This window comes from Lygodium microphyllum, chromosome 13 (assembly GCF_053477565.2).
Source record: "Lygodium microphyllum isolate KBCC chromosome 13, Lygodium_microphyllum_v1.1.10, whole genome shotgun sequence".
Classification (NCBI taxonomy): Eukaryota; Viridiplantae; Streptophyta; class Polypodiopsida; order Schizaeales; family Lygodiaceae; genus Lygodium; species Lygodium microphyllum.
The window spans coordinates 103495542-103514105 of NC_141147.1; the positions used below are offsets into that span (position 1 = coordinate 103495542).

General features: G+C 43.8%; 1 protein-coding gene across 1 annotated transcript in view; it reads left to right on the plus strand.

The window, feature by feature from the left end:
* Positions 1-283: 283 nt before the first annotated feature.
* LOC148026998 (protein CORTICAL MICROTUBULE DISORDERING 2-like) overlaps positions 284-18564 on the plus strand; it is a 35158-nt gene continuing 16877 nt past the window's right edge. The window contains exons 1-4 of the mRNA XM_087691542.1: positions 284-401; positions 510-1831; positions 2310-2546; positions 2642-2733. Of these exons, the coding sequence (XP_087547668.1) occupies positions 629-1831; positions 2310-2546; positions 2642-2733 (1532 nt within the window). The 5' untranslated portion in view covers positions 284-401; positions 510-628. The remainder of the gene's footprint in view (positions 402-509; positions 1832-2309; positions 2547-2641; positions 2734-18564) is intronic.

Below are 18564 nucleotides of genomic sequence, written 5' to 3' on the forward strand. Positions count from 1 at the left end.
TAGCACGTGTTGTTCATGTCAATTGACATGCATGTGGCAAGGCGCTTATAATTGTGCAAGTTAAGTGAACCTCACCTCATGTGGCAACTTCAAATTCCATTGATTTCAAAAATTGCAAGCCTCAATTTACTTGCTAGACTTCCATGGAATCGAGGTCTAGTGTATATGTATTATATGTATGAGGAAGGATGATGGGGCCTCGGACGAGGAAAAAAAGCTAGAGGCAAGAGCATGTGCGTGGGAAAGACTATGTGGCATGTGAGGTGGCGAGGTGCCACAGTGCGGGGAAGGGGGGGGGTGTGTGTGGAGCGTCAGTCAGTTCACTTGTATAGTCCTTCTATCGATGTTGGGTCTGCAGTCTCTGTCCATTCTCTCTCTCATCACAAAACGCTTTACAACAGGTATGTTCCTCCCACCAAACACCTCTCTCTCTCTCTCTCTCTCTCTCTCTCAATCTCTGATTGTTGACGAGACTTATTCTCCCTCCCGCTTGTCTTCTTTTCTCACAGAACCCCATAACGAACCTGCATTCAAAGCGCCCAAAGTGGTAGTATGATGATGATGATGATGATACAGTCGTAGCAGTTCTCCCCCTGCCCCCTGCCGCCCCTCCCTCAGGCCTCTGGCCATGGCTTCCCTGACCCCAGGCGTCCTCCTGAAGCTCCTCCACCACATGAATTCCGACTTCAAGGTCGCCGGCGAGCACCGCTCCGTCCTGCTCCAGGTGATCACCATCCTCCCGGCCCTCGCTGGCACAGGCGATGACCTGTGGCCCAACCATGGCTTCTACCTCAAGGTCTCCGATTCGCTGCACGCCACATTCGTCTCGCTTGATGAGGAGCACAATGATCTCATCCTTAGCGACAAGCTGCAGCTAGGGCAATTCATCCATGTTGATAAGCTTGAATCCGGCTACCCTTTCCCTGTCCTCCGCGGTGTCAGGCCCGTTGCAGGCCGGCATCCTTGCGTCGGTAGCCCCGAAGACATTGTCACTACACCTATTGCCCCTGCAAGTACTGGAAAGCCTTTGCAGAATGCGAACGGTAGAAGCGGTCGTTCTCCACCTCAAAATGGCCATGGAGGAAAGGAGCTCACTGTTTCACAACATGCACAAATGGGGACTGCACCGGCTTCGCCATTGCCAATTGCACAGGGTGGGAGCGGGCGCTCCTCATTGCAACAAGGACATGCTGCTAACAAGTCTTCACCGAACACTAATGCTTCCCTACCGCCTGTTACTGCTCAAGAGATTGGCCTGGCAAGAGTCTCTTCAAAGAGATTTGATTCTGTCTCTGTTGAAAGTGCACTCTCGAGATCCACCAATGCTTCTAGCTCAAATGCCGGCACCCCTAAATTGAGACACACTTCAAGACCATCTGAAAAGGCGGGACGCTCATCTGTCCGCGACAGTACTCCATCACTTACTTCTGAAAGCAAGCACGAAAAGACTGCCAAATCTAGGACATCACTATCAGATTCATCACCTCGCCTCAACAGTGTTGCCACAGGCCGAGGTGCTATTCCTGCTGCTCTCTCACGCTCAGCTGATAGGGGCTCTCCAAGAGCTGTTAAACCACAACCAGCTTCCCCAACTCTTAAGACTCCCTCAAGCCCTGGGACGATTGCACAGAAAAGTAATGCGGGAGAGACTCCTAAGCGCAGGTCTTTTGGAAGCCTAATTACTGCATCTAGTGCATCAAAGGTTGGGGACTTGCTCGTTGTTGGAGCAAAGACATTACGGGGAAGCTGGGAAGGGGCAGTTGCAATCAAGGAGATAAAAGAGAAGTTAAGCCCAAAGAAAGCAGTAAAGGCAGAAAGTAAGACATCAGTGGTATGAATCCTTGCACCAGTTGCATGGCTTGTTTCTAGTCTCTCATTATGCCGTCTGTTTCTATAGGCCATGCTACAAGTGAATTTACTTTGTTTCTGTCTGCTATGACTACAACTGAATGCAGTCTTGACTTGTGCTATCTCAGATCTGTTCCATAATAAAATATAAGCTTTCTGTGGGCTGTTCTACGTAGTTAACTTGTTCTTACAATCTTTCTGGTGGATGTACTACTTCATATGTTAAAGCTTAGAACTATTTGATGGGGATATTAGTGTTTTTTAAAATTTCAGATTTAGCAATTGATCCTAATTTTGGAACATTATTCCTTGTCTTTCCTTGTTATTTCTTGTTGAAATGGCCACGTCTTTTTGTGACAGATTCCAATATTTTGTGCAAAGTTTTTTCTTCCCAATTTATGGAAGCAGTTGATCTTCTGGTTTCATATTTTCATCTAAAAAGTTCCAGTTATAATGCACAGGTGCCTGCTCCAGGATTAACCAATGGGAATTCACAGAAACTGCAAGAGGTGGGACGATCTCCTGAATCAGCGGACTCAAAGATTAAGGCACCAATTGCCTCACCTGGAAAGAGAGCCAGTTCATCTGACTCTGATTCATTAATCAAACTGGTTAAAGCATCTGTTCACAACAAGCGTTTAACTGATGGCAGTGTCAGTTGGGAGTGTCTTTGTTCAAGCCTTGTGGAACTGGGAAATGTATGTGTAGATGGTTTTGAGTTCAAGGTTGCTACTATTGAAAGTTCTATACCACTCCATGGTTCTGAGTTTTACTTCTTGTGCTGGATATTTAGGAGGCTGTGCATATGAGAGATGCTGCTTCATTAGCTGCTGCAGAGGCATTAAAAGAGGCATCTGCTGCAGAAGCCATAATCCGAAGTCTGAGGTATTGCAAATAATCGTTTTCCTTATTTGTGGTGAGTCAAAGAGTGTGCTGTTGATGTTATCCACCATCAAAGGCATACTTGATATGCACATGCAGGTAGGTCTAGATAACAAAGCTCAATAAAGTACACAGAAATTTTCATACTGGTTGCTCTTAACAAGGAGGGCATCCCGTCCTCGTAATAGCCATTCCTGTGGTGATGGTAGCAACACTTTATTAGCAGCACACAGAACGATTCTTATGCCTGCTCTACTGTCAAGGTTCAACTAGAAGGAAGCACCAATTCTGACCTATTACATGATGACTGTGTCCCTTGTTTTGAATGATGGCCAAGGTCTTTACTGCAAGCCTGATGTGAATATTGATTCAAGTGCTAGTCATGCTGGTTCTTCAGTCCTTTCAATTATCATCCAATTTGTGCTCCTTGGATACTCTCTGTGAATGCCACATTAAAGCAATTTTAAGCAATATGAGTGTTAACCATGCAACAACAGCTTGAATAGAGAGATTAAAGTTATTGTGGATGGTACTGTATTCTTTCGGGGCACTGTAAAGAAACAGCTCCACCTTGGACATCCTCTCTATGAAGCAATTGTCTCCATTTTGTTGGGTCTCTTGCAATAAAAGTTCAATGTTTTCTATTCTGCAAAAAATGTAAAAGAAAACAGTAGGGAGAAGCCTTCAGTGAGCAACACAGAAGAGGTAGAGAGAGGATTTTAATGTTGTATCATGCATGGGGTCTAAGACTTCCCTATGTCTTTAGAAGAGTTTTCTTGTAGTGTTTGGACCTGCAGGTCTCCAAACAACAGTTACAAGTGCTTAAAGAATTGATGCTTGGTTCTGATATATGGTCAAAGTACTTGGTTTCTATAGTTATTCTATATAGCTGTTTGGTAGCTTGTTTCAATCTAAACTCACAACTTTGTCCTATCAAGTGGTGTCTCCACTTCTTGAGGGCATGCACATTGCTAATAAACTCCTCATTTCATGTGGTATAATGCAACTCAGTTCCTTTTAGGATTTGATCCTCATAGGCCAATGGAACTTGGCAGTACTTTTGTTACACCATTGCTGTTGGCATGACAAATGGCCATGAAGGTTTTATTGGGGTCCCACAATTTCAAAGTTGCATCGGAAGAGTAGATGGGCTTGAATTTCTCAAAGGATTGCTTCATATATGTGAGAAATGTATATGCTACTAGAGTTGCTTAAGTGAGACATGTATAGTGAATCCTCTCAGCTATTCGACATGCCGAATCTCTGGAGTGTTACACACTTATACCATGTATCAAAATATCCAATTTGACATTCCAGTATCCATCCTTGACTATTGTTTTACTTTTGGTGTGTATGATGTTCTTGTACGATGCTCTCGGTGCTGTTCTTAGCATCCCCAACACACTTTCAGCACACCTTTGCCATGGTCCTTGAGACATGGAGGTTGGAGGTCACTTCGCCTCATCTACATCTCTATACACTCTCATCATTTTGAGCATTCATTAGATTGCATTAATCCTATTGTCGTAATATTTTTGTTTCGTTGTGTTTGGCCTAGCATTTGTTTGCATGGTATTAGAGTTGGGTACCTGTTCTTGATTGACACTTGAGCCTTGATCAAGAAAGCTTGGTATTCAAGAGCTTGCAAGCACACTCTTAGAGATTTAGTTGGTGTTTCATACCACCAGCTCACACTGTCCCAATATATAGATGCGCTGGCCAAAGGACCAAGAGTCCAAAGAGTGGTGATCACACAACGATGTGTGCAATAGGGCCTCAAGTTCTACAAGTAGGACTTGACTGTCCTAACCCTAAAGTGTCCCTAGTTTACTCGCACTAGGTCACTTTATGACCAATGTGACCAATGCTATTAGCCCCCATCCAAATGTCCAAGGATGCCCCATTTCTCAACCATTTTACCCAAGGAACCCCTCTTAAAGCCCATCCCTTTCATGTTGATCTTCCCCTTACTACAAGCTTTGAGAGAGTGCTATCCTCACTCTCCTTACATGAATACAAGGGAATATCTTAAAGAGAAGGATTGTTATTCCATCTCTTGTGAAGAATACCACTAAATCTTGAGCTAGAGAGAATAGAGATAGAAGTAGGTCTAAGTAATCTTTTGCCTCAAAATGCTACTTATAATACTCCATACATAATAAGCTTAAACAAAGATAAGAAGCCATACAAAAGACCAACATTAAGGCTTTAGCTACATTGATATTAAGTCTTTCTAATAAGGTGCTCTTTGTAATGCACACATTCAAAGACCTTATGCTTGGAGAGGGCAAGCAATTATACTACCAAAGCTAGTAAGGAGCTAACCAAGTTGTGCAATGTGCACAAATGTATGTTTCTACCCTATGCGGCTAACTAGGTTCTACTTGCCACTATGTGATATACTAGTTCTTGTTTGGCCTTTTCTAGATCATATCTGCTAGGTGAAGTGCCTCATAGGTGGAGTGGAAGCCGACGAGGGCTAAAGTAGCTACGGATGTTATCATTCATCCTTGCTACATCTCAAGGGGATTTATTGATAGAATCATTCTTTCTATGAAAGAAAAGGGAAGCTTGAGGAGTTGTTTCATGAAGGTTAGGACACATTCTCTTGGCACAATGTAATTACAAGTTCATTAAAGGGAGTGTGTTGTTCTTTTTTTACCATTGTTTGAGTAGGTTTTTGTTGGGAATAAAGACTCACCATGCCTTTTACTGTGTTTGGGTGTGAACGCACCCTTCACTTGTTTTACTTTATATATATTCAAAACCTAAAAAGTGGTACACTAGTCTTTGTACCAAACATCAAGTGTCGTACTCACTCTCTCACTCTACTACTCTCAACTCTCTGCATCTTCACTCAGCTCAGGAAATGTGCTCAACAAGTTGGTAGTAGGGCACACAGGTTGTGCACGCTTCCCGAAGCCAGTGACGGGCGTCAGGCCGCTTGATAGACGAATAGGAGCTTCAAGCACCAATTGTCAGTGTTTAGCAGGTGCAGGAGAGGCAGATGGACAAGTAGGTGTAGCGAGCAAGGATCAGGAGGCATCTTTGTCAACACTTGCTGCAGGTGACATGCGATAGGTTGGCGCAAGCCAAACAGGACCTGCACGTGACCAGCCAATGCGAATGTGACCAAGCTCAGCGTGACGCAACCAAGGCCAGGTGACACGCAATCGGGTTTAGTGGGTAGACACGGTGACAGGTTCAGTGCTGCGGATGAGACGGGCTTTAGTAGGCGCTCCGATCATATTCGGCAGTCAATGTTGTCATTTTTAAAAAAATTCATTTCAATTGTATCCCCCTCCACAACTGGGTGTTCGCACACACATGCACAGTGTGCAAGCCTGACTTGAAAAATTGGGCTTTTCTTGGATTTGGGGACTTTAATGCAGAAGTGGACAATTTGACTCAGAAATTGCAAAATCAGTGCACATTTGCACGTGAAATTTTGGGGGTTTTTCACATTTCAGTGAAATTTCTATAATTTTAGTGAAATTTGTGTACACCGGACCTGAGAAATATGGGGCTTTTGCAGAATTTCATCAATTTGTGCAAGAATTGCATGGTATATGCACCTGGGTACTTGAGTTAATGCAATCTGAATGGATTATCCTCTAAAAATTTGGGGCTTTTGATCCAAATTGTCAAATTTGTGCTCAAGAATGCCTTTCGAGCAGAAATTGCAGTGAAATTTTGGGGATTTCACATGTAATTGGTGGCTTGATCTCTCATTGTGTTAGTAATTGCTTGAGGAGTGCAGCAAATGACATTTTTAAATTCTGAAAATCCATTTGCAGATCTGAAATTTCTGCAATCTTGGGATTTTCATTGCTAGGTTGGTACTTTTGTGTACTGTGATCACTTGTGTCACGTTTGGGGTTGCCTTTGGTGATTGGTTAGTCAATTTGGGACTGCAAAATATGGCTGGAAATAGTGACAACAGTAATCTTTTGCACATTAAGAAGCTTGAGGGTGCCCATAATTTTGCAATTTGGCAAAAACAATGCTATAATGTCTTGGTGCAAAAGAAACATGTAAAGCCCATAAAAAAAAAGGAAATCAAATCAGCAAATATGGAACGAGATGAGTGGGATGACTTGGACAAGCTTGCTTGCTCTACCATTGAGCTCTCAGTATCGGACAACTTGCTCTTCAACATTGAGAAGCTGAATTCAGCATATGCAATGTGGCAAAGGCTTGAAGAATTGTATACTCAGAAAAGTGCAGCCAGCAAGGTTTATTGACTGAAAAAATTGATGGACTTTCGCATGAAAGAGGGTACAGCCATATCTGTACATTTGAATGAGTTTAACTCAATTTTCAGTCAGCTGATTGCTTTGGATTTTCATATTGATGAAGAGTTTAAAGCTACCTTTTTGCCATGCACTCTACTTGAAAGTTAGGATATTTTTAGGACAACTTTGAGTAATTCAAATGCTCAGTTGCTATACTCTGATGTGGAGAGTTCTTTGCTGATAGAAGAACTCAATAGGCAGAATAACTCAACATACAAGTCTTCAAATGCATTACACACTAGAGATAGATTTCAGCATAAGAGTAGTTCTAAAAACAGAGCACGTAGCAAATCTCGTGGAAAGAATGTGGAGTGCCATTATTGTGGCAAAAAAGGGCACTACAAAAGGGTATGCTTTCAACTGAAGAAAGAGAAGGGCAAAAACAAAAACAATGAAGCCAACAAGGTTGAAAACAAGGACAGCCAGCCTGCCAAAAAGAGCAATGTGAAAATAGAAGAGGTTAATGTAGTCACTCATGACAATGACAATGATGGTGATGCACTTCTTGCTTCTTCTCTAGATGCACATGCATTGATTGCAGATTATGAGGATGATATGCACACTTGGATACTTGATTTAGGTGCGTCTTTTCATGTCACACCACATCATGAGTGGTTCTCTGACTATAATGGTTCTATACGTGGTGTTGTCCACTTGGGGGATAACCATGCACGTAAAATTGCAGGCATTGACAGTGTGAAACTAGAATTTCAGCATGGCTCCATGTTTGTTTTGCATAATGTGAGACATGTACCTTAGCTCAAGAAGAGCTTGATAAGCACAGGGCAACTAGATGATGCAGGCTATCATACCACCTGGTGGGGTGCAGGTGCAGGTGTAGGTGTAGAGTATAGTGTAGAGTACAGGCACAGGCACAGGCACAGGCACAGGCACAGGATAAAAAAAAAAAAAAAAAAAAAAAAAAAAAAAAAAAATTTTTTTTTTTTTTTTTTTTTTTTTTTTTTTTTTTTTTTTTCAAAATTTTTCGGCTAAGGCCCAGGGGATGTTTTTTTTTGTTATTTACCGTCTTTGAGGTATGCTGATTTTGAATAGTGTGATTATTGTATTTATGGTAAACATGCTCAAATGTCACACAAAAAATCTTTCTCTAAAGTCTTCACCCTTAGAGTTAGTACATTTAGATGTATGTCAAATGCCAAGATTATCTCTAGGGGGGAAGAAGTATTTTATTACCTTTATTGATGATGCCATACGCAAAGTATGGGTTTATCCAATTTGTCGCAAAGACGAGGCCTTGGATGAATTTAAAAAATTCTTAGCACTTGTTGAAAATTAGATCAACAAGACATTAAAATGCCTTTGCTCTGACAATGGTAGGGAATATGTGTCCAAAGTCTTTCAAGACTTTTATGATAGCAAAGGGATTAAAAGGGAGCTTACTGCTCCTCATAATTTGCTCCAAAACGGTGTTGCAGAGCGTATGAATAGGACTATTCAAGACAATGTCTGTACAATGTTGTCACATGTTGCTTCACCCCATGGTTTTTGGGTAGAGGTTGTTATTGCAGCCATACACTTGATTAATCGGTCACCAAACAAGTCTTTGGGGAGGGGGGGGGGGGAGTTCGGGAGTTCTCCAAGAAGCGTGGTTGAGCAAAGCCACCCTTGTATGGACACTTCAAAGTGTTTGGTTGCGAGGCATTTATGCACATATGCAAGGAAGAACGCAACAAACTTGAGCCAAAGTCATGTAAATGTATTTTCCTTGGATATGGTGATGAAGGTGAAATGGGTTATAGATTATGGGATCCCGAGAAAATTAAAGTAGTATGCAACAATGATGTTATCTTTCGGGAAGATAGCATGCACAAATAGTCCAAAAGAATAGAGGAGGTTAGAAGGATTGTATTCCGGGAGGATGTACCAATAGGACAACAAAGAATGCTCGTTAGACAACAGCAAATACCTATTGAAAATGTCCTTGAAAATGTAGGGAATGATGCGGAAAATGATCAGCAGGATCTTGCCCATCATGTCCCACAAATTGAGCAAGAACATGTGCACCTAGAACAAACCAAACCAGCTATACAACAGGTTGAATCTGCAGAACAGCAAGCTGTTAATGTGGATTTGCAGGCTGAATAGCAAGCAAATTTTGATCATTGGGTCCGTAGGTCTACCAGAGTGCAAAAGCAACCAAGTAGATTTGTTCCTGGAGTAAACTATGTGGCTAATTATGTCATGTTAACAGATTATGGTGAACCATCATGCTTCGAGGAAGCTATGGACAGACATGATAATAAGAAATGGCAAAAAGCAATGCTATCATAAATGGAATCTCTCATGAAGAATGGCACTTGGGATTTGGTACATTTACCAAAAGGACAAAAAGTGTTACCCTGCAAATGGGTTTACAAAATGAAAGTCACTTTTGGTTCTTTGCCCAAGTACAAGGCACTCTTGGTTGCTAAAGGGTATAAGCAAGAACATGGAATTGATTTTGATGAAATCTTTTCTCATGTAGTCAAAATGACTACTATGCGAACCATCTTGGGCTTGGTTGCATCTGAGGACATGGAACTCATATAGATGGATGTAAAAACCGCCTTTTTACATGGTGATCTGCATGAGGAAATCTACATGCAGCAACCTGACGGTTTTGTTGCAAAGGAAAGGAGCACATGGTATGTAAACTCAACAAAAGTCTATATGGGCTGAAGTAGGCACGACGAGAATGGTATCACAAATTTGATACATTCATGCAATCTCAGGGATTTCATCATTGTCAAGTTGATCATTGCTTATATGTCAAGAAGGCAGCAAATGCTTGCCTTATTCTCTTGGTTTTGTATGTGGATGACATGCTAATTGTAGGCAAGCAAGGATGTTCATGCCTTGGACTCCTTGAAGCAGAGTCTACACAAGAGCTTTGATATGAAAGATCTTGGTGAGGCAAATCACATTCTTGGCATGCGTATACTCAGAGACAGATCAAAGGGTCTTCTTTATCTGTCACAACAGGAGTATATTATGAAAATTCTGTAGTGTTTCAATATGGAGGGGAAGGGGAAGCTATTAGTGTACCATTGCCTCTATATGTGAAACTTAGTGCAGATGACAACTCTACATTAGATGATAAAAAGGCTGAAATGGCCAAGATACCCTATGCTTCAGCTGTTGGTAGCTTGATGTATGCTATGGTTGCTATACGTCTTGACATTACATTTGCGGTGGGAGTGGTTAGTAGATACATTGTATATCCTGGCAAAAGGCATTGGGAAGCAGTGAAGGGTATCATGAGATACCTTAAGGGCAGAAAGGATTTGTGTATCTGCTTTTGTTCTGTTGTCGGTTTCACGAATGCAGACTATGTTGGCCATTCTGACTGCAGGAAGTTTACTTCAAGATATGTGTTTATGTTCATAAGAGGAGCAATCTCTTGGATATCTAGGCTGTAAAAGTGTGTTGCATTGTCTACTACAGAGGTAGAATATGTGGCTGCCAGAGAGGCATGCAAAGAGGTGTTATGGCTTTCATGTCTGGCGAGAGAGCTTGGGATTACAGAGGTTCCTATCCTCCATTGTGATAGTCAGAGTGCTATCATGCTAGCATGGAATCTTGTCTTTCACGCAAAGACTAAGCTACAGGTGAAGTATCACTTTATTAGGGATGTACTTGACAACAAAGGCATCGAGCTTGTCAATGTACATATAGATGATAATCTTGCAGACCTTACGAAGGGTCTTCCAGGCGAGCGGTTTGCTCATTGTCACCAGATGATGGGGGTTGGATAGTATATGTGTCTTTCAGCTTTGCACATACATAGACTTAGCTGATTCTTTCCTCTACCTTCAGGCACGTTGCCTTTAGGTGGGAGGTTGTTGGGAATAAAGGCTCACCGTGCCTTTTACCGTGTTCGGGTGTGAATGTATCCTTCACTTGTTGTACTTTATATATATTCAGAACCTAAAAAGTGGTACACTAGTCTTTGTACTAAACATCAAGTATTGTGCTCAGTCTCTCACTCTACTGTTCTCAACTATATGCATCTTCACTCTCAGCTCAGGAAATCTGTGCAACCGTTTCAAGGTTGATGCATGATATTATCAGAGTGAAACAATGTGGAAGAGAATGACCGTGACAAAGAATGAATAGAGAGAGAAGGGAGAAAGAGAAATAGACAGTGAAACACAGAAAATCTGCAGTGAAGAATGCTGTATAAGGATGCAGAATTATACATGGATACAGAGAGAATATTTGTGTATGTCTCCACCTCGAAGATCTCGGTCTCCGTCAGCCCCAAGAGCAATCTCCGCAGTCTGCAGCCTGAAATATGTGAGACACAAATGACCAAGATTGTTGAATACACAGCCTATTTATGGGCTGGAAATAATGCCTGAAAATAATTAGGTTGGCTGGAATTAATGCAGTCGGTAGTTACAGTTGATTGCTGCCACATGGCAGTTGGCCGACTGCCAGCCATGTGGCACTTGCTTGCGTGGCCCTGCTTGCCAGTCTAGGTGATGACTTTAACACCCCCTCTCATATCTTGGACAAGGCAGTAGATGGAGGGATGTGGAATGGCGGCAAAGTAGAGCCTAGGGAAGTGGCTTCGTAAACAAATCTGCAAGGTTGTCTTCGGTCTTATAGAATGCCACATCGATGGTCTCATCCAAAAACTTCTCCTTGATGAAGTGGTATTGGATCTCTATGTACTTCGTCCGGGCATGAAACATAGGATTCCGTGCTAGGGCAATGCAACTCTCATTGTTGCACTACAGAATAGTAGGATGAGTTTGGGGGCAGCCAAGCTCCTTCAGGAATTGCCGAAGCCACACAATCTCATGTGGTAGAAGACGTGGCTCGATACTCCCCCTTAGTCAAAGATAGGGCTACCGTAGGCTGCTTCTTACTACTCCAAGAGATAGCACCAGCACCCAAGGTAAAACAATAACCTGTAGTGGACTGCCTTTGGTTAAGATCGCTAGCCCAATTTGAATCACTCCAACTTGCAAGAACAAAATCGGAAGCACCTGTACCTACTGGATAGGAAATCCCTAGGTTAGAGGTCCCGTCAGAAACCGTAGTATTGTCTGAGCAGCTTGCCAATGCACTTACTGAGGTGCACTCATGAACTCAGCCAAGAGACCTACAACAAAACATAGTAAAACATAGATCAACCCGTGTGTTGAGGAGCCAAATCAATGATCCAATCAGCTGACGGTAGCGGGTAGCATCTGCCAAAGGAGAATTTGAGTATGAAGTGGCCTTCTAGTTCGGATCCATAGGAGTAGAAATGGACCGGCAATCCTCCATCTCAAAAGTCACCAAGAGCTCATGTACATATCTCTGTTGAGAGATGAAAATTCCCCTTTGAGTCTGATAAATCTCGTGGCCCAAAAAGAAATGGATAAGTCCTAAATCCATCATCTCAAACTTCTGATGTAGGGCTGCCTTTGTCTCTTCGACCTTTTAGGCATGGTCACCTGTAACAATCAAGTCATCAACATACAAAACAAATAACACATGACCACCCTCAGAAGTGTGCATGTAAAGCTGAGGATTGGCCTGAGAGCGCCAATATCCCAACTTTGCATGGAGAAACGAGTCAATCTTCTTGTCCCAAGCATGCGGAGTCTGCTTCAAGCCTTACAAGGCCTTCTTCAACCTATAAACCTTCCCATTTGAGGAACCAAAGCTAGGAGGCTGCTCTACATAGATCTCCTCCTTCAAATCATTGTTCAAGAAGGCCGACTTCACATCCAGCTGAAAGACGGGCCATCTCCTATGACCAACCAAGGCAAGAACAACATGAATAGTCGCCATACGAGCAGTAGGGGCAAAAGTATCATGGAAATTAACACTTGGGCACTGTGCAAAACCTTTAGCAACAAGGCAAGCCTTGTGCTTGTTCAAAGAGCCATCACTATGGTACTTGGTCTTAAAGACCCATTTGACACCAATCACCTTCTTACGAGAGGGATGAGGCACAAGGTACCAAGTGTCATTCTGCTCAATAGCCTCCAACTCGGCTTCCATCGCTTTTCGGCAATGATCAGACTGTAAAGCCTCTTTCACAGATGTACACTCTCTATCCTACATAACATGGGACATCAAACAATAGTTAGAGCAAACAAACTCCATAGAATGTGCTTGGTGCCGTTGTGACCTCCGCTGTCCATCCTATGGTTGCCACTCCTTAGGGACCCCCTTGATCCCTGAATCTTGGAGCATGTCATGAGCCCAATGAGAAGGCCGGATCTCGCCCTGGCGCTCTCCATCTGCTGAAGTTTCTAGAAGGTCCACCAACAACGGAGGACCAATTAGTGAATCCGGTGGTTGGAAAGTAGGATCTCATCTAAAGAAGGGTCCTCAAGAGACATAGGCTTAAGAGGAATAGTCGTCGGGGCCGAACTATCACCAGGATCCCTAAGAACAGGGTGGTCCTCACCCCCCTCTAGGGTTGGAACCTCCACGAACTGAACGTGATGGCTTGTGTAGACATCCCGCTTAACAAGATCACACAAACGGTAGCCTTGAGATTGCAAGCTATAGTCCACAAACACCTGTCTTATGGAAGCTGTGTCTACACAAAACCGAGCAAACTCATTAGAAACAAATTCTCCGCCCTTATCCAAGCGTAAGGTCTTCAGTTTCCACCCCAATCAGTTCTCCTCAAAGAGCAACCAATCCTTAAAGTTGGAGAAAGCCTCCGATTTCACCTTTAAGAAATAGGCCCATGTCATCTTGCTGTAATCATCTACAATGAGCATGAAATACAAGCTTCCGTGAAGGGATTTTGTGCGCATCAATCCACAAAGATCAGTAGAAACAAGCTCCAAGGGCGTTGAAGACCGCCTCGAAGCCTTGTTGGGAACAATATCACGAGTCTGCCTCCCACGGATGCAGGATACACTAGGTTGTTGACTCACCATAATATCTAGCAAACCTCAAACAAACTGATCCTTAGATATCTTCCAAAGGTAATCATAATTGAGGTGACCAAACTGAGCATGTCGCAACTCGGACTGAGTTTGAGAGGTAAGAAGAAGAGAAGTCAAGGCAGAAGAAGACCGCAACTTGTAGACTCCATTTTTCTCATAACCTGAAGAAAGAACTTGTCTCGATCCTCAATCAAGAATTTGAAAAGAATCCACATCAAATTCGACTAAAAGGTTAAGGGCACAAATCTTGTGCACCGAGAGTAGATGATATCCCAAAGTCGGCACATAAAGTATCTCAAATACATGGGTATCACCATGCCCATCTGGAATTAGATGCATGTTGCCCCGTCCCTATATAGGTATAGACAAACTATCTCCAATGAGCATTTGACCATGAGAAGGTCGCAAATGAGTAACATCTGCAGAAGGAGTCATGTGCCTAGAGGCACCATTGTCAAGAATCCACTCTCGAGTAAATAGGGCTGTCAATGCAGCATTAGAAGCCGGTAGGGTCGAATCCTCAACCACCTCCAAATGGAGGAAAGCAGTGGATGAGGGAGCAACCACTGTTCCAGAAGCCTTTCTTCTTCTCCTTGTTGGGGCAATCCTTTTTCTAATGACCTGTTTTGTCACAGATGTGACTAGTAGACTCCTTGTCTTTGTCCTTCTTAGACTTGTCCTCCTTCTTCTTTTGGTCCTTCCCCTTCCTCTGAGAGGATTGACCAATCAAAGCCTTAGATTTTGAAGCATTGGTTCCTTTCAGTTGCTCCTCTTGGTCCAAGACCATAGGTGTCAAAAGATGACGTACCAATAAGACAATAGGGTTTGTGGGGAGGAACACGGAGTGAACTCGGCAAACATGGCGACGAGAAGAAAAGAGAGAAGAAACTCGTGATGAATGGAATGATGAAGTTCTGAATCATGGAGTAAATGTGATACAAGGGAACGAGGGTGCCATAGCACAAGGAAGATGATGAAGATAGCCATGAACCAAGAACCGCAATGTCCTCCTGAAGGGGTGTGAGGTTAGTGGAGAGGCTAGAGAGAAGAGGCGATGGATTGAATGAATCAGCCGTAAGGAATGAATGAGAGTGGCCTATAAATAGGGACAGTCTAGGATGGTACCCCTTTTCGGGGCTGCAAATCCTAAACACAAACCCTAAACGCAAAATGCAGAAATGCAAAAACGCAAACTGCGGGTGAAGGGTTTCTTAACACTCCCTCTCAAGCCCAAAAAGGGGAACAAGAGAAGAGTGAGGTGGAGATGCAATGCTACATGCTGAAGAATGTTTATGCAGCAGGTGCCACTTGGATAGTGTCCCTTGTGGGAAAATTGTTCACTTGCCCAAGCGCTCCAGTACAAAGAGGATGAAAACATGCAATGCATAGGAGGAATGTCGAACTTAGTGTGGGGCCGAGAACCATAAGGATATGCTCGTACTTGATCTCGAGATGTGGCTCCATGCTGACCGAGGGATGAAGGCAAGAAAAAGAGGAGGAAGATGTAGAGGATCCCTAAGATTCAAGATTTTCATTGGAAAGGGAACCTACAGTAATGAACAATAGAGAGAGTGAACTGGAGAACTCGAAACTCAACCTCGGGAGAGAAGCCACTAGCTCCGTGCATCCATGTTGGAAGGAATATGAAGGCCTCGTCACCAAGTCGCGGTTGAACCTCCAAGATCCCGATCTAGGTGGTACCTGAAGATCTTGGGTATCATTAGAAGAGATGACTAGTCGAAGACAACCATCCCAAGAAAGTAGAGGTTGGGTGAAGAACTTCATGTGGAGTAGGTTCCCCCTCTGAGGTAGATAGGGAATCCAAAAATTCATGGATCACGGACTCCGAAATGTCTGAGGATGAAGGAAGTGCGGCTGGCCGTGCCAAAGAAGGTATCTGGGGTGCCGAAGAGCTTCCAAAGGTAGCTTCTCGAACCTAAGTAGTCGAGGGTGGGGAAGGGTGGGGACTCAGAATGAGTAAGAGGTGGGCAACAGTCACTGTCTCTTAGTGGAGCGGATTGGGTAGCCGAAGAAGAGGAAGGAGTCAAGCAGCCAGTGTCTCTCGAAGGAGCGGACTAATGTGGAGACGGTATCAAACAATCACTGTTTCTCGATGGAGCAGATTGCAGATCAGTAGGTTGTGGAAGCCATTGTACCTGAAAATAAGTGGGAGAAGACTGCCGGTGGCATTGTGACGATCTCTAGGAGGTCGCAGTACCAATCAATCCTCCATGTGCTCGAAAGAACTTAGTGCTCATCGGATGCGTCTTATTGCCTTGAGCATAGTACTTTGATAGCCAATGCAGAACGATCTCTGTGGCCCTGAAAGGAGAGGTGGCATAAGGAGTGCTTGGGGGAAGACGTATATACTCTAGGGGGGTGGGGAGCAAAGGTCGAAGTCAGCAAGTATCGATGGTGTGTCCGGTGATGCCACAGTAGGAGCACCCAGTAGTCTGGTCATTTGTTGGTAAAGAAGCCATGGGTACCTGTGTGCCTTACTGAAGAAGGAAGAGATCAGCCATGAACCATGAGCCGTAATGTCCGCCTCAAGGGCTAGGAGGGAGGGAAGTGGAAGGGCTGGAAGTGAGAGCTGCCAGTGGGAGGAGGAGTAAAATGCAGCAGTAAAACGTTGGAGTAAAATGTCGCAGTAGAACGCCGGAGTAAAACATCGCAGTAGAACGCCGTAGTAAAACACCATAATACAACACAACAGTAGGGGAGGTGGAGGCGGCAACAACAACCCTAAATGCAGGCTAGAAAACAATAAATGCAAGAGGGAGTAGTTGCCAGTTAGAGTGTTGATGCAGTGGAAGAAGAAGAGAAGTGGATGCCAAATCCCCCATTGGTCTTTGCCTTCACTGGAGTGGAGGATCTTTGCCACTGTTTGAGCAGATCCCAGCTTTGATACCATGTCAAAAGATGGCGTACCAGTGAAACAATAGGGTTTGCGGGGAGGAACACAGAGTGAACTCGCAAGTTGGCAAACATGGAGAAGAGAATAGAAGAGAGAAGAAACTCTGATGAATGGAATGATGAAGTTCTGAATCATGGGGTATATGTGATACAAGGGAACAGGGGTGCTGTAGCACAAGGAAGATGATGAAGACAACCACGAACCAAGAACCGCAATGTCCTCCTGAAGGGGTGTGAGGGTAGTGGAGAGGTTGGAGAGAAGAGGTGACGGATTGAATGAATCAGCCGAAAGGAATGAATGAGAGAGTGGCCTATAAATAGGCACAGTCAGTCTAGGATGGCGCCCCTTTTTGGGGCTGCAAACCCTAAATGCAAAACGTAGAAATACAAAAATGCAAACTGCGGGCAAAGGGTGAAGGGTTTCTCAACAATAGGAACCAACTCTTCCCATCAAAGAGTCTTAGACTGCCTTGAAGCAATCAAGGCGGAATAAAAACCACTGAAGCGAGGCGGTAACTGGGAAAGGAGAGTTATCGCCATGTCTTTAGAAGCGATCACCTTCCTTGCGTGTTGAACTTGCATCCAAAGTTGCCTTAGCTAGTTGATATGCTCTGCATGGATGACGACTTGTTGACACTCATGGTCCTCATTTGCGCTTCCAAAGAGACTTGCTTCATGACGGTCATCCAATCACACATCTGATCCAACTCTAGCCATATTTCCCTAGCCACCGTCAAATGCTCTATATGAGAGATAACAGTTGTAGTACAAGAAAGAAATAAAAATGAGCGAATACGAGCATTGAGTTTATGCCAATGTGTCAGCCTTTGCCAACTCTGCCTTCTCACTAGAAGAGAGACTGGACTTGTCTCGCGAAGGATGATTGATAGCCTCTATAACAAGCTCTGCCAAATCATAGGACTCCAATATGGCAAGCATCATGGCCTGCCAGATGGGGTAGTCCTCACCATCGAGCTTTTGATTTGAAGGAAGAGCCGGTAGGACCTTCTGGTCCATGATCGCCTAAAACCTTGTCTTGGTCTTAGAAGACATCTTCACCTATGATGCCTGCACAAAACACAAAGAGCACCCTCCTCTGACTATGAAAATACAGCTTGCTAGGGCTATGGTTCGCTCGTCTTGCTCCTTCACCCGCCGAAGGTGATGAAAAGGTAAAATCTGCACTTGAAGGCCCAAAACACAGCCTTCTTCCTTCTCTGACAGCAAAAAACAGCAGCTGCTTCAGCAAATCTTCTCTTTTCTCGCACGCCCATGCTCGCCTCAGCCTTGTGTTGATGCGCAGCCCACCTTCTCGCACTTGAATGCTGAAAATGCAGCCTTATGTCGCGCTGAAATCTCCTCTTCAGATGGGTTTGCACTTGAAGGCCCAAAACACAACCTTCTTCCTTCTCTAATAGCAAAAAACAGCAGTTGCTTCAGCAAATCTTCTCTTTTCTCGCATGCCCATGCTCGCCTCAGCCTTGTTTTGATGCGCAGCCCACCTTCTCGCACTTGAATGCTGAAAATGCAGCCTTGTGTCGCGCTGAAATCTCCTCTTCAGATGGGTCCACCCTAGGTCAGTCCTTCAATGCTCTAATACCATGTCAGAGTGAAGCAATGCAGAAGTGAATGACCATGACAAAGAGTGAAGAGAGAGAGTGAAAGAGACATTGAAACACAAAATCTGCAGTGAAGAATGCTGTATAAGGATGCAAAATTAT